Source organism: Euphorbia lathyris, chromosome 3, assembly GCF_963576675.1.
Source record: "Euphorbia lathyris chromosome 3, ddEupLath1.1, whole genome shotgun sequence".
NCBI lineage: Eukaryota > Viridiplantae > Streptophyta > Magnoliopsida > Malpighiales > Euphorbiaceae > Euphorbia > Euphorbia lathyris.
Window position 1 is genome coordinate 27,133,118 of NC_088912.1, and position 20,534 is coordinate 27,153,651.

Below are 20,534 nucleotides of genomic sequence, written 5' to 3' on the forward strand. Positions count from 1 at the left end.
ATATTTGAGTCCGCTGACTAGGGAGACAGATTCAATAGTAGGATTACCTCCGATGGTTCCTGACCCTACTATCTTACCCTTCTTGTTGTCTCCAAAACTTACACTTCCTCCTCGTTTACGCTCAAACGTGATGAACTGAGTTTCATCACCCGTCATATACCTTGAGCATGCGTTGTCAATATACCACATCTTTGACTTCTCGGCACATCTCAGGCTTACCTGCATTGTAACTAGTTACTTTTAGGTACCCAATTCTTTTTGGGTCCTTGCTTGTTAGGTGCAACAGGTAAAGCATCATATTTTATTTTATGGCGACATACATGGACAGCATGGCCATTCTTTCCACAGAAGTCACAGCTGACCTTCTGTTTAGGATGTTTCACTGACTTGTCAGCACCCTAGTGCTGAGCATGCCAGCACACCTTAGTGGTGTGTCCTAACTTCCCACAAAAGTCACACTGGACTTTTCGCTGAGGATTCCATCTCTGCTGAGTACCTTGGTACTGAGTTCTCAGAGGACTGTTTCTTTTATTTGGAACCTTTAGTTGGTTCTGGATAGTTGTGACGTCCTTTCTCAGTTTTTTTGAAACTGACTGGACTTCAGAGACAGACTCATGTATGATCTTCATGTTATCATGCAGAGTTGAATTGTCCTGAAGAAGGAATTTGAGGTCACTCAGTTTGACCTCTTCCACTTCGTCACAGCGCCTGCTGAGTGCTCTAACTTTCTTATTACACTTCTTGACAAGTGTGTAGAGATCACTCAGGGCATTAACCATATCGTTTCTGAGCTGGGGAAGAGAAATTACCTCATTTGATTGCTCCTCGTCATCTGATGCGACAGATAGATCAGCATGCTCAGAGACGCATGGCTCAGCAAGTTCGTCAGCCATGAAGCATATCTTCGCTGACTCAGTGGCCTCAGTTTCTATAGATGAAGACTCATCACTGTCGCTCCATGTAGCCACCATTGCCTTTTTGCCGTTCTTCTTGTCTTTCCTCAGTGTGGGACAGCTTGACTTAATATGGCTAGTTTGATGGCACTCAAAGCATGTAATGGGCTTTGAGTTGTCCTTTTTGTATTTGCTGTCGCTTGAGTCAGCTTTATACTTATCAAACTTTCTGTAAGGCTTCTTAGAGTATTTGTCATTTTTCCTGAATAGCCTCTTCATCTTCCTTGTGAACATAGCCATCTCCTCATCATCAGTTGAGCTCCCGTCAGTGGAGTCAGCTTTCATGACAAGAGATTTCTGCTTCTTGTCTTCAGATTTTTCCTTCACCTCAAAGTTTTTCATGGATATCTCATGGGTCAGCAACGAGCCGATGAGTTCGTCATATTTGTAGGTGGTTAAATCCTGAGCTTCCTCAACCGCTGTCTTCTTTGCTTACCAGTCTTTAGGAAGACTCCTGAGTATCTTTTTGACTTGTTCTTCCTCAGTGAAGATTTTCCCAAGTCTCTTGAGCTCATTAATGATGTTGGTGAACCTTGCATTCATATCTGAAATGCCCTCATCATTATTCATCTCGAACAGCTCGTACAGTCTCATCTGCTGATTCACCTTGGACTCCTTTACTTTATTGGTTCCCTCGTAGGTGACTTCCAGCTTTTTCCAGATCTCTTGTGCCGACTCACAATCTGAGATTTTATTATATTCTGCAGCATCGAGCGCACAGTGAAGCATATTGATAGCCGAAGCGTGATTTTGAAGCTTCTTAAGATCATCCTCTGTCCATTTGGCCTCAGCTTTTACAACTGTTAGGCCAGCCACAACTTCGACAGGTACAAATGGGCCTTGGCCTATAGATAGCCAGGCACTCATGTTTGTAGCCTGAATGAAATTTTTCATCTTATTCTTCCAGAAGGTATAGTTTGACCCGAAGAATAGGGGAGGCCTAGTAATGGACAGCCCTTCAGGCAGTATCTGAGTTGTTTGGTTTCCAGGTAGAAACCGAGTGCTGTTTTCGCCCATGGTAGGGATCAGCTCAAGGTTGTTAGACCTTTTACAGTGAGCTTTTAAGCTCTGATACCACTTGTTGGTCCCTTGTAAGGTTGCAAGTATAGTTCCAAAGGGGGGGGGGTTAGGAACTATTTAAAATTTTTTGCAATTAGGGCAGACTTCTTTTTCTAAGGAAAAAGGTATTAACAGCAGCGCTGAGTAAACAACAAGATACTGGCTTAGTCAACTGGTGACTAGGTCAGTTTCTTAGCTTGAGTCAGGAGATAGCACTTAGAGTCTATTCCTGAGCTCGGATGTTCAACGCGCACAACTCTACTTGACCTCTTTACTTGGTCAGTTTCTGGTTATTTAAGCAAGCAATATATATAAGGAGTTAAAGGTAAGAAATACTTCACTCAGCAGATTTATCCAGGTTCGGCTTCTTCTAAGCCTACGTCCTGTCCCCGGAACACGTTCCGAGATTTCGAATCTTCTACTGAGCTCTTTAAAGGTAGAGCCTCAAACCTTTTACAATCTTAGCAACTGAGTATAACAAGAGTACCTTCCTCTATACCTCTACTCAATCCTAATCTCTCGCTGAGTACTATAACCGAGTACTCAGCATCTCCTTTCTATCTCTAGAAATGATAAGTGTTTTGTCCTATACAAAGATTTGCTAAGACACTTTAGACGATTGAAATAATCACTCTAGACTTTTACACAGATATATGAATTGTAGTGTAAGATTTGCTTTGCTTCTTTGCTTGTAGAACTTGTGTAGAAATTGGGTCAGCGTAATGGCTTGATCAAGTTCTGTGTAGAATGAAGCTTCTGATGGCACTATTTATAGAGACGTCTGGGCATCGGTCATTTCGAATTTCGAAATAACCGTTGGAGGGAAACGGCTTCCTGTCGTTGTCATCCTGACTTGCTCAGAGCTATCGGCCAATCAGATTTGTGTATCTTCTGTCCTCGGTCAGCTCAGCAGACTGTCTCTCCTTTTATGGTAAAGTCAACTGGACAGCATACTGTGTCGTCTGAACTTTACCCAAAGTAGAAATACTTTGTCTGGAAGTTTTCATTAGCCAGCTGCTGTCTTGTACACTTTGTCGAGACTACTCAGCAGCTTCATCTTGAAGTTGTTCCCGAAGGTCTTCTAGATCCTTCTTTTGATGAGTTGCGTTTTGTCCAAAGCGACAGCGTTTTAACAAACGCGGGCCGAGTTGTACTGAGTTGTTTGACTTGGGCCTTGACTTCCGTATTGGGCTTGGGCCTTTAAATTCTTGTGTCTTATAAACAATTTTAACTCAACATTGAACAAACACATTAGTAGAATAAATCAAAGCATTTAAACTTAGTGTGTTTAGAATATGTAATTCAATTATACTTAAACAATTTTGTCAAATCAAAATTATGTGGAAAGGTGTTTCAACAATGTGCTGATGGAATATTGAAGGAAATTTTCATCTCTGAATGCTATCATTTTGTCATGACTAATCTTTTTGGTCAAAATATTCGGACATTTTCATTGATGTTTAAATAGTAAAAGATTTCTCACTTTTCATTGATGTTTAAACAGTCAAAATCTTATGAGGTTTTCATTGATATTTAATCGTTCAAATTAACTAAGGTTTTCGTTGACATTTAAATTGTCAAAATCATCTAACATTTCCGTCAACTTTCATTCTATGAGCATACTTATTTGGATTGAAGGAAGATAGTATCAAAATATAAATAAATCTAAAAATCATTGAATTAGTAATCACTGCTCTTTCATCAATCTCAAATAAATCATAATAACACACAAAATTAATAATCTAAAAGTTAATATTAACTTGATTATGTATTAGGCTGATTGATTCCGATACAGGATCAACTTCACTTTCTGTCCAGCTACTTGACTTTGTAAAATCATGTGATATCAAGCTTGATGATTCTGTGCCAGTACTCTGTAGTAATTCCATTGAATACTGTAGAGGTCTTGGAGGCACTTCTAGACTTTCCAAATTTCCTTCAAGCATTTCCACAACTTTATTCATTGCAGGCCTATTCGATGGCTTCATTTGTATGCACCATAATCCTATTATGACAAGTTTCCTTGCAATTTTATTTTCCTCCTCTGTACTGTCTTCTAACGCAAGATTTTCGTCAAAAAGTTGGTCGGAAACCCAACACGAATAATAACTTTCCCGAGAGTTCTCTAACAACGAGTTCAAGTTCTTCCTTCTACCTGCAATTTCTAATAGTAACATTCCGAAACTATATACATCAGCTTTGTACGAAACACATCCAATGTTCTTATAAAACAACTCTGGTGCCATATATCCAATTGTTCCTTGTGCTGCTGTAAGTGATCCCACATCGCCTCTGGGATAAAATTTAGCTAGCCCAAAATCTGAAATTTTGGGAGCGAAGTTTTCACCAAGAAGAATGTTGTGAGGCTTGATGTCAAAATGAAGGATTTGCATCTCACAACCATGATGGAGATATTCAATGCCACGAGCCACTCCTACAGAAATCTCGTATAATTTTTCCCAACTTAAAGTTATAGATTGAACTTTTGCGGAAACTATATGTTTATCAAGAGATCCATTAGGCATAAAGTCATAAACAAGTGCAAACTTTGATCTCTCACAACAAAAACCAACCAATTGTACTATATTGGCATGGTGAATCTTACCAATGGTAGCCACTTCATTGATAAAATCTTGTCCATCAGTTTTTGAATTTGCTAATATTTTCACTGCAGCAAATTGACCACTACGAAGCTTTCCTTTATACACAGTTCCAAACCCTCCTTTACCCAACTTTTCCTTAAAACCTCCTGTCATCTTTTTGATATCTGAGAAAGTGTACCTTATAGGCATAAGATTATTTTGGCTTCGTAAAAATTCTTCAATCTTATTATAGTCCGATAGATGCCTTCTTCGCCATTTATAGGTTACAAATATGATCAATAATGGTGCCATACATAAATTCCTTAGAAAGAAGAGTACTCCTGGAAAATGAATTTATGGAAGGATTTCAATTTCCATAGCAGTGTAAAATAGCATATAAATATTTGAAAATATAAGTAGCCCTTACCGAGAAGATTCAATGTATATACGATCTCATATATTGGTTGAGAGATATTATTTCGTAAAGACCCTGTATCAAACATGAAAAGAAAACACACACATTTCAGCCCTTTGAAATAAATTCCATCAAGTTAAATAAGGTCTTCATCAGTTTCATAATATTAAAATTGACATCACCAATAAATTGCATGGTACTTCATAATATTTCAGGAAAATAATTTTATCGTTTATTTAACGTAGAGAAAGAGGCAGAATAAACTTACATTTGATTCCGTTGAGTACTTGGATTACAGTGAAATCGCCATCTTCATTAATTAAGAAAAATTAAAATATACAATAAGCTTAATTAATTCTCAAAAACAGAATACAATAATTTAACAAAATTATAATAAACAAGTATTAATTTAATATTTATTATCCATATATATTATGTTTGATAAAATATTTTCTTCAACTTGATGCTTATGAATAATTACTTCCTTTGTTCTACGATAGTTGACTTTTAAAGTTAAGGTATAATTATTAAAAAATGTAATTAATTTTAATTAAAAGCTAATTAATTTTTATCTATTCCCAAAATAAAAAAGCAACTTAAATAGGAATATATTTGGTAAAAATCAATTAATGTGCATGATTCAATTGAAACGTCATATATTATAAAACAAAAAGTTTATATAGAAAGACAAATATTGTGGAATCAAGAAGATTTGGTTAGAGAAATAGTACAAAATAGTGTCCTTTTATTCAAATTTATTTGTTCGGTTTTTAAACTAAACATGTCCGAGTACTGAATTCTCGATTTTAATCATTTTCTTTATGAAGTGGAAGGAGATGTTTAGGGCATATAGTTTGCACTATTTATGGAGACTTTAATAATGGCAACCAAAATTGAATTTAGATAGAAATACTACCAGAGTCGCCGAATTCTTAGTGTTGACCCACTCTTATCTACTCCATTTTATTATTGAATTAAGGTCTAATCATTTTGCGAAAACTGCGAAGTAAAAGCAATTTTGCGAATAATTTTTAAGCAGGCTTCGCAAATTGCGAAAAATACGAAGTAAGTTTCATGTTTTTAAGTAGTATTATCTTCGCAGGCTTCGCAAATTGCGAAAAATGCAATGTAAAATCATGTTCTTAAATAGTATTATATTCGCAGGCTTCCCAAATTGCGAAAAATGCGAAATCAAATAAAGAAGAAAGAGTAAGAAATTTCTAAGTGTTATATATATATATGAAGGGTATTTTAGAAATGTATTGAGTAATTGGTCTAAATATGTAAATGAGCCTCCCATTTGACCCAATTTTTTCATTTTTCCCGAAATTTATCATTTAAAATTTTAATACATGCTTAGTTATATATAATTTTAAGGATTAATATAGTTCTTACCAAAGAATGCCCTCATATGTCTATGGAAATCTGCAGACAGAAACATGCATAAACAACACTTTTATAAGAATAATAATGTGTATAATACAAGGAAAAAGTACATTTAAACCATATCTGTGTTTATAAATAGGACAAACTGCATTTTCTTTTATATTTTTCCCATATATATATATATATATATATATATATATATCCCGTAAATAAATTATTAGTTTATTAAATTTCTGTATATTATATTTATCAAAATATATTTATTTTAAAAAATATATTATAATCACTGACTTCTCCAAAATCAATTATTTAGTCGCTTATCAAGAATTTTGTTAGTTATAAAATTAAATTTTACAAAATAACTTAACATTTTGAAATACAATTAAATAGAATTAATAGATCAAGAGCCCCTAAACTTAATTATTCTAAAAACTTGATTGGTCCTCTAAATTTATAAAATGTCTCATTAGCTCTATAAATTTGCTTAAAATAATCTATTGATCAACTGAATTTGTTTAAAGTGGTATATTGCTCCATTAAACTTGTTTACAATGACAATTAGATCCTAAATTTCTTTAAAGTGATATTAATTTCAATTTTTCCAAATTAGTAGAAAAAATAGAGCATAAAATAAAAGTCTAATTTGTGATGTTAAATCTTAAAACTAATTGACTTTCTAATTTTAGACTTTTAGGACATTTTTATATATTCAAGGACTTAATAATAACAAGTTAAGCAAGTTCAAAAGCGTAATGAGATACTATATAAATTCGGAAGGCCTATAAAATTTTTTGAACAAATTCAAGGCAACTAATATATTAAGCCAATTAAATAACTTATACTAGTTGAATAAGTTTGTCATTTTGTATAAAACTTAACTTTTAGATAATAAAATTATGAATGGAAAGAAATAACTGATTTAAATTTTTTTTATAACATATTAAATAAATTTCAATAGTAAAATATGCAGAAAATCATGAAACGATAAATTTAGTTACTCCATCTGTTCCCTTATATAAGTCATTCTAAGGTATTTCATACAAATTAAGAAATATATTGGTTAACTAAAAAAATTCTCTCTCATGTTACTATTGGGAAATAAGCATTGGAATATTAAAAAAACACATGTACCAATATAAACAATATAATATTTGGATAAAAAAATAAACTAGAAGTTCTTGGAATCTTAGAATGACTTGCATTTGGAGAAAAAACTAATTACTAGAATGATCTATATAAAGGAATGAATGGAGTATAATTTTACTAATGTATTAAGTCTATTAAATGTATAAAATTTAACTTTTAAATAATAAAATTATGAATGAAAAGACTAAATAATTAATTTTAAAAAAGTCAGAAATTTTATAATATATGAAAAAACATTTGACTAATAAAAGATGTAAAAAAATCAAGAAAAAATAAATTATGTATCTACAAATTCTTTAATTTTGTATAAAATTTAACTTTTAAGTAATAAAATTGTGAAACAAAAACAAAATAATTGATTTTTAAAAAGTTAGAAATTATATAATATATGAAAAGAATTTGACTATTAAAACATGCAGAAAATCATGAAACAATAAATTATTTATTTTATAATTCCCTTGTTACTATTGGCTCTTGCATATTAACAGAACAAACAAATAAATTATTGTTGGACCATACTTACCAAATTCATTTGGTCATATTTACCATTAGATTTAAGTTTATTAGTGTCCTATGGTATAGATTTAAAGCATCATAAGGTTTAGAACTAATAAGTCTAAATCTAACATTAAATAATTAAATTCATTTGGTTATCAGAGTTCATGTGAACACTACTGTCCTACTGTTATTAGTTTTGAATAAAGGGAAGTTACCTTGAAATGAGAAGAATGCGAAACCCTTCAGCAAAAATTAAAAAAACTAAAACCTGTACATTATTAAAAATAACAGATAAAAAATTATTGATTTTGTAAGATAATATGAATTGGATATTTAACTATCATATTAATATTTTAGTTCAATTGGTTCAATGATACGGTATCAGAGTATCTTTGATCAAATGGATGAGAGTTTAAATTTTGTACAACTCCAATTAATTGGTCAAATTTCAACACTTCAATCCTACTGCATATTAATTGGATGAGTTTGTGTTGTTCACACATCAATCCTACTACATATTTAGGTGCAGGGGTGTGTTACAAAACGTAAAAGTTATTATTACCACGCCATTAATTGGAGAAATTTCAACATATGGTAAGATGTCTGTATTGTATCAGAGCGGATTTGCATGCAAGGCTATGTCAGAGTAATATAAAAGTTAACTATTGAGTGTTAACTATAACAAAAGTCTAACCCACCCAAAATATACATAAAAAAGCAAGGATTGTGTTACATATTTAGTCATATAGCTTTTCGATTTACCAATCTCTTGATGCTTAACATTAAGTATTTATTAAACCTTTTGATTCAATTGGTTCCATACTTGGTATCAGGAGACCAAGTGGTTAAGAGTTCGAATTCCTATAATTCCATTTATTAATGGATTTCATCACAAGGTAAGATGGACCTATAATATATACCCTTCAAGCTTAGGGAACATTCCATGAGAGGGTGTGTTAGAGATAATAATAATATAAAAGCTATTGTTAATAGAAGTTCCCATTTTTCTTTTGAAATAGTTATCCGTTAGTGTTTTTCAATTCTAACCCACCATTTTATTCTAAGGTTTGAAGTGAAAAGAAAAAAAAAAAGTACAAATAAAAGAACTGAACAGACATCTAGCGAGTGTTATTGTTTCAGTTTTTTGGAACTGCTTCTAGACATTCACTAGAAACAATAAGAAAGTATATAGTTAGTTTTGTAAATAGGGAATAAATTGAGATTCACCATGTACAAACAACTAGTAACAAGTTGAGATATATTATATGCAGTAAGATAGTACTTGTATGAAAAAAATAAGAACACTAACATACCGAATTTAAATTTTGGGCATCCGAACTTATTTCCTTGACTTGTGTCTAGATAGCACTGCCCCGGACAACTTAAATTAGCACAGTAGAAGCTATACCAGGAGACCTCAAATCCAGACGCCATATCCCTATGAATTTGAACGAACTTCTCCATTGAATCCAATTCTAAATCTCTTGTCGGAAACATAGATGTCATCTCTAAGCTGCAATTCTCTCTCAAATCATCATAGGCATTAACCCTTCCACGAAATGCATAATTATACATCATTGATGAATTTACTACTGCATTAATACATTGACTCCTGATTTCCAAGTACCTCGAAGAATTCACAGGATTCAAACACTTAATGAAACTAATAGTGTCTGTCAAATCTTGTAGAAATATGCCTCTGCGCATGATGCTTATACTATACCCAACACTCTCAAAGCTGGAAATTGCAAAACGAGGAATGGAGGAACAATCTTCTCCATCAATGCCGGGATCGGCTACTCGGATCGTGTAATTGTCGTAGTTGATGGCTTTCACATTTAATTTTGTTAGTTGATCGTTGAAATATAGGACTGTGGAATTGTTTTCACAAGAGAGTTCATAAGTATAAACTCCACAGGCTTTAGGATCGGTTTTTAATCGAAAAGGGTAACTAATGTTGTGAATATCTCCACAAGAAGAAGGTGCACATGAATATCCATTAGCAATGGAGATTTTGAAGAGTGAGAGGAGGAGGAAAATAAAGCAGCCGAAGAGGAGCTTTTGGGTATCCATGGAATTAGTGTCTAGTGGGGGTAAGAATACTTTGAAAGAGTAGCTAGTTGTATTTAAATATAAATATATGCTATCAGCCTCCGCTGTTTGACTATACTACACATGTATGTATTAGAATTAATGGAAATCTAGCCCATTCGAAAAGGTCAATTAACATATTTTGATAAGTTTATCCTTATTTCAATTCAATTCACCTCATTTTTCAGACTCTCACACGTGTTTTTTGTGTACCAAACCAAAATAGATAAAAGTCAAAAGAGAGCCATATAGCCAAGATCAAAAATAAAGATGAAATATTTGTATGAATGTCCTTTGATTTTGGTGATCTCAGTAGTCAGGAATATGTGTCATGAGTTCGGTTTCGTTAGCGATTTTGGGATTAACAGAGATTATAGCAAAATATTTATTGAAGTATTCTAAATTTTGGAAATTAAACACAAAACAAATGAAGTTTTCCAGTAGAAACGGTATGCTTTTAGTTTATAAGCCTCAACTTATTTTGCTGGTCACAAATACGACAACAGTTGTCACATTTGTGATAAAATTGCTTTTGTAGTATTTGCAAAACAGTTGCTCCTGTCGCAAATGAGACAACTGCAAATGCGAAGAGGACTGGAGTACGAATTAGCGACAAAAATTGTTGTTGAGAGGCAGTTTTAACTACTTCCTAATGTCAAATTTGACCATTATCCAAGAAAATAATAATAATAAGCAAAGGAGAGAAGGGGGAGGGTGGCAGTAGAGTGATGGGGTGTCATTAACAGAGAAACTAAAGACAAGAGTTAGAGAGCCAATGCACTGAACAAGCAAACAAAAAAGGGAAGAGGCCAGAGATTCACGTGGTTAATGGAGAGGTTTCTAAAGAAAAAAAGAAGAGATTGGACTAATCAAAAGGGCTCGAACTTTGGGAGAGAAGATCAATTAAAAAAGACACAGCTCCATTATTTCTGGAGGTAGGCTAATCAGATCTGTTTCATTTTTTTTAATACCTGTAAAATTTTTATTGGTAAGGTCATGCCGCATGGGATTTAGGCGTGGTCTACTTTGCATATAATATAATTTCTCGGACAGGAGAATGGAGTCTCAATTTTTTGACATAAAACAAAAAGAAAAAGGACAGGGCAAGTTATTAAAAGTATCCTATTTTTAATGTCAAACGAAGGACCTCTCTAAATAAAAAGAAAGAAAAAAATCAGTTGGAGAAAAGGGATGAATAAAAAAAAGAGCTCCACCCAATTTGAGAGGAAAAAGTTTCATTATTGGAGGAGGAAGAAGATGATATGCATCTATAGTCAAGTGAAGATTTTAATCTTAAATCTATAAAACAAAAAATTTCATTTCATAAAAGTTGTGCAAAAATACTAAAATATCTTTATTAGGATTACAACTTGAAAAGATAAAAATAGAGATGATATGAGATTAGATTAGATGTGCAAAGGCAAAGGCAAAACAGTAAAAGATAATGGCATAATAGTAATGAAGAATGCGGCTGCCCAACACCTAGCTAACTGACTACCACCAAATGCATCAAGAGGTGATATAAAGTATTGAAGAAAAGAATAGCAATGTCGAGGCTATAGTAGACTAACACCGAATGAATCTTCAATTTGAGGTGGGGACGAGATGGTATATTTGAGTAAGGAGAGACTCATGAATGCTCCGAGTAGCAAAATAAAGCCAAGGAAGTATGGGCCGTATAAAGTGATCAAGAAGGTAAACACAAATGCTTATCATATTGCCCTTCCCAATTGGCTCGGAAAGATCTCGCCCTCTTTCAACATTTGGGATTTAAGCCCATGGCAACCGGATGGGACTCTTGAGACTACAAGGAACGAGTTAGGGGCCAACTCCTTTAAAGAAGGAGTGAATAATGAGGGCATCTCCAACACCGGTCCGAAGCAAGAAGCTAATTGCGCCAAATCTAGCGACACGCCCTAAGAAAACCAAGGACGGCTGATTTTTAGCCGGACACGCCGTGTTAGTTGGGGGACACGTCGTGTCGAGCTCCCCAAACATTCTGCCCCAACTTGGACCTTTTACAGGTCATGCCCCATTCGTGACACACCATGTCATACCGACTTAGTTACTTGGAGGACAATCCGACCAATTTGTTTTGGCTGCCATTTCCTGTATAAATTTTTGAATTTACTATTTTGCCACCTAGATTTTTACTGTTTTGTCATTTGGGTTTAATCACTAAAAAAGCATTTAGCCTTTTGTTCCTTTATTACCCCTATGCTCTGACACTTCATGGTGTAACCCTAGTGGAGATTTATTTGTCTTTTGAAAGAGGTATATAATCTTTTTTTTTTTTTTTTTTTGTAAGAAACTCAACTTTTATGAAATTACATGAAATTAGCCTCCATTGTTAAGAGCTTGTTCTTCAAACTTGGGATTCACTCCTTCAAAATAGGTTTGAGAAGAAGCATTCTTTGTGGATTTAAGATTAAAATCTTCACCCGACTTTCGATCCGTATCATATTATACCATTTTTTTATTTTCCAATCATTATTTTTAGAGCTTGCTTCCTATAAATAATTATAATTATAATAAATAATGATGAATTATATATAAATAATAATAAATTATAAATTATATATATATATATTCTAAATAATAATAATAAATTATATATAAATAATTATAATTATATATAAATAATAATAAATTATAAATTATATATATATATATTCTAAATAATAATAATAAATTATATATAAATAATTATAATTATATTAAATAATAATAAATTATTAAATGCTGAATTGAACCGAACCGAACTGAATTAATGTTCTGTTCTTTGTCACTAAATTTCAGTAACTATAATTCTAGTTCAGTTCAGTAGCATTCAGTTTAGTCTAGTTCAATTTAGTAACCAGTTCAGTTCAGTAATTTATCCTTACTTGTTATAATTATAATTATTTATTATTATTATTATTATTATTATCATTATTATTAGAATCATTTTTATTTTTATAAGATTTTTTATTTTAATTATTTCTATTTTTAAAGAATTATATTTTTATTTCAGTTTTAGTAGAATTCAATTCAGTAGTATTCATCAGTTCAGTTCAGTTCAATTTATTTAATTCAGTAAAAAGAACAGAACCTAAATACTACTGAACAGAACTGATGTTACTGATGTTGAAATTAAGTGACAAAGAACACAATCCAACTCTATCTTTTAAAGTTCAGAAACACAATATTGAGTACCATAATAATAATAATAATAATAAGTAAGACAAAATAGATATAACCCAATAAAAGAACAACAAAGTTGACATGGCCTCTATATAGTTTATTATAATAATTAATTAAAATTAGAAGTCCACATGATATTTGAAAATTTCAAAGTATCAGCCTCTGCTTTTTGACGCATGTGACTATAATATTTCCTGCATATGAATCGAAAAGATAATGTATATTTAATAAGTGCAGTGGATCTGGATGTGCAAGACCATAATGTAGAGCTTCTCGATACTTACCTTTAATAAAAACATAATATATACTATATATAAAAAGGTAAATTATAAATCTAGACCAATTAACATATTTGATCCACTTTGCTTCTATCTCACTAAATTAGATATTTTCATCCATTTTGAACAAATATACTCGTAGTTCCATTATGTCTACATTTCCAATTCTGATCTCCTCTTTCTCGTTATTCTTATTCTCTCTCAGATCCAAAGCTTTGATTTCTAAGATTTCTTTCGACACTAACAGGATCAAACCGGAGCTGCGTTTCTCGAGAACTGCGTCTCCTTGAGGTGCAATGTAAACGGATATAGAGGAAAATGAAAAGGAAAAGTAAGAGCAGACATACATATGGATATGATTGGGATTATAATTTAAACCTTTAAATTGGAAGTTAACAAAATATTTTGAAGAAAATTTGGTGTGCTTTGTGATTAAATATGACTTTGAACCAATTACTAATATATTACTTATGATTTCATTTTAGTAATTCAGAATTAGCACATGTTTATATCACATAATTCCTCAACTTCCATTTCCCTCTATTTTTATCGTATTTGTGACGAAATTTATCGCAGCTGCGACAATTGTCTGTGACAAATTTTGTCGCAAATGCAACAACAGTTGTCGCATTGCGCTGTCACAGTTGCGAAAGGAGTAATTTTGTCGTAGAAGCGACAACTGTTCTCGCATTTGCGATAAATTTCGTCACAAATGCGACAACAGTTGTCGCATTGCGCTATCACAGCTGCGACATGAGTAATTTTATCGCAGATACGACAACTGTCTTTTCTCTCTCTATAAACCACCGTCTTTTCTCTCTTTACACCCCTAAATATTTGGCTTTGGCTCTTTATATAGATTAATTGGTTATAGAGATAAGATTATCTCTCTTTTTTTGTATTTAAGGCGAATTAAATAGTTCGTGTTTGATTCTTTTAGTTTTTGTGAGACATATCCTTCACAAATATTTTTCTGATAATGAATTAACTCCAAGTTATCGTGATCAAATATTTAGAGCTCGGTAAATATTGTTTATTGATATATAAGCGCTAAATTTTGATGAAATAATATGAGGGGACACAATGGCGAAGTCAGGAGCAAAAGCTCCACGAGGCTGTACTGCATATAGAAAATAAAATTAATTAGGGTATTCAAGAAAATGAAAATTAACATGTAATAAGTGTAACGTACGAGATGACACATTTTGTCTAATATTCTAGACCACCAAAAGCCGAGAGTAAACATTTCAAACACAATCCGTATGAATTGGACAATTTTTTTTTCATTCCACAAGTTAAAACGAAATCATTATGACTTTTTTAATAGTATTAACTCAATTTATAACACAATAATATTAATTCAATATATAGCCAAATAAATTAATACTCTTGTTGGCGATATTTTTGAAATTTCTCAATTCTCAATCTTGATACGCGAGTGTGGGGTTAAAGAGTGGTAAAATAATGCGAGCGTGCTAGAGAAGCTAGCTCTCAAGGGTAAAATACTAATTGAATAAAATAAATGAGTTTAAGACTTGAATTATAAATAAAAAATGATTGACAACCGTTACAAGGACTGAAAATAAAAACAACCGTCTTGGGTCCCGACGTTGCTTGACAGGTCGGTCGGAAAATAATTATTTAAAATATCGTACCGAAAGTAAACGCAATGAGAGCAACATAAAAATATAAATTGTTTAATTTTTCTTTTATATTTTTATTGATTTCATAATTTTCAATGTTTTCAAATTACAAATATAAGCATAAAGTATGAAAATTATAAATTGGAAATAATACTTTAAAGCTCGAAATTATAAACAAATCATAAAAACAATATGTAGGGGGTTAAATAAAATTAACAGATCTTGTTGACGATGTTGGGATGTGTGAAAATGAGGACCATCGCGTTGTTCAGGTAATTCTAGACGAATTTGGAGCGACTTAAAAAGTTCAGGAACCAAAACAATAATTTTCATTTAATGAATGTAACAGTAGCAATTTCTCGACCAAAATAGTGATTTTGTGGGACTTTGAGACTCGTTTTCGGAGGCCGTAGAAATCTGATTTGAGCGAAACGAAAACTAATATTTAAAATTCGTGTGTAAGGGAAGGACTCGGAAGTGGAATTTCAAAAAAATATCGAGTAACGAGTTCGGAATAAATTTTTGAAAACTACTCTAACAAAATAGTTGTTTGAAGGTTGTAAGCTACTTTAGTTGGAGCTACTTTAGTGACGGTGTTGAAAGCTATAGAAGGTCGTTTTTGACGAAAAAAATTGGGAGTTGGAGCTTTGATGTAACTAAAGAGATTAAAATTAGTTCGGGATGAAATGATGAAGTAAAGAGCTCAGAAGACTTTTTAGAAAATGGTTCTCCAGAAAAGTTGTTTGATGAATTTCAAGAATAAAAATTCAAGATGTTATGGGTTTTTAATTGAAAGCAATAAAAAGCTTCTAAACATGATTGATAACAAGTGTGTAAACTAAGAATGACTTGAAAATGAAGTTTCAAATAATCTTGATTTCACTAAAAATTGCTTGAAGCTTTAAGGAAGATGACAATGGTGGATTTTAATCTGATGTGGCTCCATGTTTGTATCTTTACTATTTCTTTCTCCTTTCCTTTTTCTTTTTCTGTTTTTACTTTTTTTTTATATTATTTATTTTATTTTATTTTATTTTGTTGAAAGATGAAATTAGTTAAATGAATTTAATTATAGAGTAAAATTATAACATATACTAAAAAAAATAATAAATAAAAAATCTTTTGAGCAAATTAAAAAAAATTATCGAAAATAGAGCTCTGGATGGCGAAACCTAGGGCTACGACAAAACCTAAAGCGGCGATGGTGAGGAGTGGTCCAGATGGCCGATCGATGCGAGGAGAGGGGGATCCGTTGGCGGAGAAGGAGCTGGAGGTGGATCTGTCGTCAGATGAGTTGAGAACGGAAGGCAGAAGGGCGGAGGAGGTGGAATCGTCGCGGGAAGGGAAGGGAGGTGGTGATCGTGTGAGGGAGAGATCGTCTGAAAGGGTGCGGCCGGCCTTTGATGAGGGCGGTTGGCCGAGTCCGGTGGGGTTGAATCATGGCGGAGGGGAGATCGGTTCTGTGCGTGGCCGGGAGCAAAATAAAGGATTTCCGGCGACGGCTGAGGGCACCATTGTTGGCGGTCAGGCCACTACGGATTGTGTTGGAGAGCGATCTCTGGATCGCGGTCGGCCGCCCTTTGAGGAGGCTTCGGATCGGAGTTCGGTGTCTGTCCCGGGGTGCGATGGCGAGGAGATATCGGTGAAGCCGCGGGAGTGGTGGGAGGTGGATTCTGAGATCCGGTTGATTGGGGATGGATCGGGTCAGAGGGGCAGGGAGCCGGGAGTGTACTCGGGCGGTGTGGCGAGATCCTTGGGGGAAGGGTGCGATAAACGGCCTCTGTCGGAGGGAGCCGCGGCCAGTTCCGAGCTGAATGGTAGGCAGTCGGTTCCGGCGGCAATAGGGGGTGTAGCGGTTTTGATGGCTTCTGCCCTTAATCCTAGTGTGGTTGGTGAGATGAATGGGTTCCCGGGGACTACTCCGTTGACTCAAGGGGCTATGGACCTAATTTCATTTAAACCTAATTCTAATCTGGAGTCTAGTAATCAAATTAATTTAATAAATAATCCTAAACTTATTAATTTGGTAAACAATTCTAATGTGGATAGTGAGATAGGGAGAACATCTTGGAGAGATAAGGTGTTAGGGGTTGTTGAAGAAGAGCCTATGCTGGAGGAGTTCTCTATTGAGGATGACTCAGAGGAGTTTTTATCCGATTCTGATGCTGAACATGGAGAGCTTGATGACCCGCTTTGCCCGGTGATCCGTCTGTCTGCTAAGGATAAGCGATTTCTCAGATCGAAGTGGAAATTAGCCTTGATAGTCACGGTCCTTGGTAAGAGGATTGGTTTCAATTACTTTGCTCAAAGGATTCGGGCACAATGGGGAAAGAAAGGAAAAATTACCATTATAGACCTTGAAAATGATTATTATGTAATCAAGTTTACAAGTGCTGAGGATTTCAACATGGTGGTGAATGGAGGACCTTATATTATCTCCAACCATGTGTTGGCTTTGAGGCCATGGGTCCCAAATTTCAATCCTCATGATTGCTCTGTGAAAAGGATCCTTACCTGGGTTAGATTCTTAGGCCTGCCTATGGAGTACTACAATGAAAGATTCTTGAATAAGATTGGTGGCCTGGTTGGGATGGTTCATCATGTTGATAAGACTACCATTGGGGCAGTAAGAGGCAAGTTTGCCAGGGTGTGTATTGACATTGATCTTGTTAAACCGCTTCTGTCCAAGTTCTGTGTTAAGAATAAAGTTTTCCACATTGAATATGAAGGCCTTCACAATATCTGCTATGAATGTGGCATGTTTGGCCATACTTATGATGGCTGTCCATAGTTGAAGAAGGTGGTGGAGGAAAGGGAAGCTCCTACCACTAGTAGGGTTGTTGATAATCAGGGTGATGGAAAGAATTTTGGCCCATGGATGCTTGCCAAAAGATCGAATAGAAGGAGACCAAATGCTAATGTTGTTAGGAGTCCCTCTCCAGACATCAACAAAGAGATAGCCTCCCTCCATATTAATTCTGAGAGAAAGGACAAGGTTCCTGAGAGGAAAAGGGGTGATGGGGCGAGTAATGTCTCAATTGCTGAATTAGGATCAAGGTTCGGGGTCTTGGCGATGGAGGAGGGACATGAAGTGGATCCTGCTGTTGGGCATGTGGAGTCATGTATGCCAGGTCTGGAGATGGCTGAGCCTGCTTCCTCGTTAGGTGACTCTATTAACCCCCTTTTTGTTTCTACAGTTGACACCAAAGGGAGTCTCCAGGCTGTCCCCTCTTCAGGAAAAGGGTTGAAGAAAGAGGTTAGTAGTTCGAATCCTCTTTTTGATGTTCCTATTGGAAAGGCTATGGGAATCAAGAAGTTTAATATTAAGAAACCCAAAGCCAAACCTAAAAAGAACCATAATCTTGTGGGTTCTTGGGATAAAAGGGGGCCTTCAGGTTCCTCTTCTAGGCTCTCTGGAGCCCCGAATAAATACATGATCTAGGGGTTTGGTCTCGAGTCAGTAGTCTTCCTTTCTGATGGACTTCTTCGTTTGGAATGTTAGAGGTGCGGCTAGTAAGGCTACCCGCATCCATGTTAATGATCTTATTAAGCAATTTAATCCTTCTTGTTTTGCTCTTCTGGAAACCAAGGTCAGTGGGTCCAAAGCAGATGAAGTGGTTAGTAAGTTTAAGAACTGGAGTTGTGTTAGATCGGAAGCTACTGGTCGGGCTGGGGGGATTTGGCTTTTTTGGAAGCCAGGTCAAGTTAATATTGACATTATCAGGATGGATAGACAATTTATCCATTGTAAGGTTTGTTGCCCTGGTAATAGTCCTTTCTTTGTTACCTGGGTGTATGTCGATCCTGTGTTATCTAACCGGAGAAGGCTGTGGGAGATCCTTTATTCTATCAGTACTAGCATGAGGGATGCTTGGATGGTGACAGGGGACTTTAATGACATTGCCCTTATGAGTGACCAAAGAGGATGGGGTAATCATTATGTGAACCTGTGCCTTAATCACAGGCAGAGTATGGATTTAAGCGGGCTGTCTGACCTGGGGGCCGCTGGTCATAAGTTTACCTGGAAAAGGAATAACGTGTTTGTTCGTTTAGACAAAGTTTACGCTAATACTGCTGCAATCTATAGATTCCCTGAGGTAAAAGTGCTTAACCTCCCTTTCCGTCATTCTGACCATTGTCCTATCCTGATTAAACCAGTTAAAGGCAATCAGATTAAAGGAAACAGACCTTTCAGGTATCTTGTTGCTTGGGATTCCCATCCTGAGTTTAAGAACTTTGTCAAAGATAATTGTCATCCTCACTCTGATGTTCTCCGTGCTGCTGAGGGGTTTAGGAGGAATGTGGAAGGGTGGAATAAAAACACATTTGGCCATATTATAAGAAGAAAGAACAATCTTTTGAGGAGGATGGAAGGCACTCAACGTTGGTTAGAGATCCGTTTTGACCACAATCTTAACTGTCATCTCAGATCCCTTCAAAACGAGTTGGAGGTTGTTCTTAGACAGGAAGAGCTTCTTTGGTTCCAGAAATCTAGGAAGGCTTGGATTAGGGATGGGGACCGAAATACCAGGTTTTTCCACCTTTCTACGATTATCAGGAGACAGAGAAACAGGATCGATGCCATTAAAGATTCCAATGGTGTTTGCATTTTTGAGGAAGAAGATATCCGGCGGGCTGCCCTCGAGTTCTACAAAGACCTCTTTAAAGAGGATGTAGTGGACTTAATGTGTGCCCACTCTGGGATCTCATTTCCCAGAGTAGGGGAGGAAGTTATTAAGGAAGCTTTCCAGCCTATTGGCCTGAAAGAAATCGATCGGGCTTTCTCCAGTATCGGCTCCACTAAGGCTCCAGGGATCGATGGTATTCCTGCTAGTTTCTACCATAAACACTGGGACATTGTGAAAGAGGGTATTTACAACTTTGTGTTAGGTGTTTTTGGTGGTTCCAATGATATTAGGCTGGTTAATAAAACCCTCCTAGTTCTGATCCCGAAAGTTGATAAGCCTTCCTCCTTTCTTCAGATGAGGCCTATCAATCTTTGCAATGTGCTTTACAAAGCTATCACTAAGATTGTGGCTAATAGAATCCGGCGTATCCTCCCGGATATTATTAGCCAAAATCAAGGGAGTTTTGTTCCGGGCAGGCAAATGATGGACAATGTCGTTATTTCCCAAGAGATGGTCCATTCCATGAAGATAAAGAAAGGTAGGAAAGGGATTGTGGCTCTCAAACTGGACTTAGAGAAAGCCTATGATCACTTGAACTGGAGCTTTCTGATGGATAGTCTGCTTAAAGCTGGTATCCCTAAATCCTGGAGGAAGTTAATTGAGAAATACATT

The 20,534-nt window shown here is 35.0% G+C and overlaps 1 protein-coding gene across 2 annotated transcripts; it reads right to left on the bottom strand.

Annotated features, from left to right (window-relative positions):
- Positions 1-3,727: 3,727 nt before the first annotated feature.
- LOC136224059 (rust resistance kinase Lr10-like) lies at positions 3,728-10,104 on the bottom strand. Of its 2 annotated transcripts, XM_066012286.1 has the most exons (7): positions 9,667-10,104; positions 9,353-9,588; positions 8,255-8,307; positions 6,405-6,434; positions 5,278-5,319; positions 5,022-5,084; positions 3,728-4,935 (listed from the first exon to the last, which is right to left on the bottom strand). In XM_066012286.1, the coding sequence occupies exons 4-7, from the start codon at positions 6,418-6,420 to the stop codon at positions 3,755-3,757; spliced, it is 1,302 nt and encodes a 433-aa protein (XP_065868358.1). In that variant the 5' UTR covers positions 6,421-6,434; positions 8,255-8,307; positions 9,353-9,588; positions 9,667-10,104; the 3' UTR covers positions 3,728-3,754. The 2 variants fall into 2 exon arrangements, with proteins under 2 accessions (XP_065868358.1, XP_065868357.1); XM_066012285.1 differs by having other exon boundaries at positions 9,353-10,104.
- Positions 10,105-20,534: the final 10,430 nt, after the last annotated feature.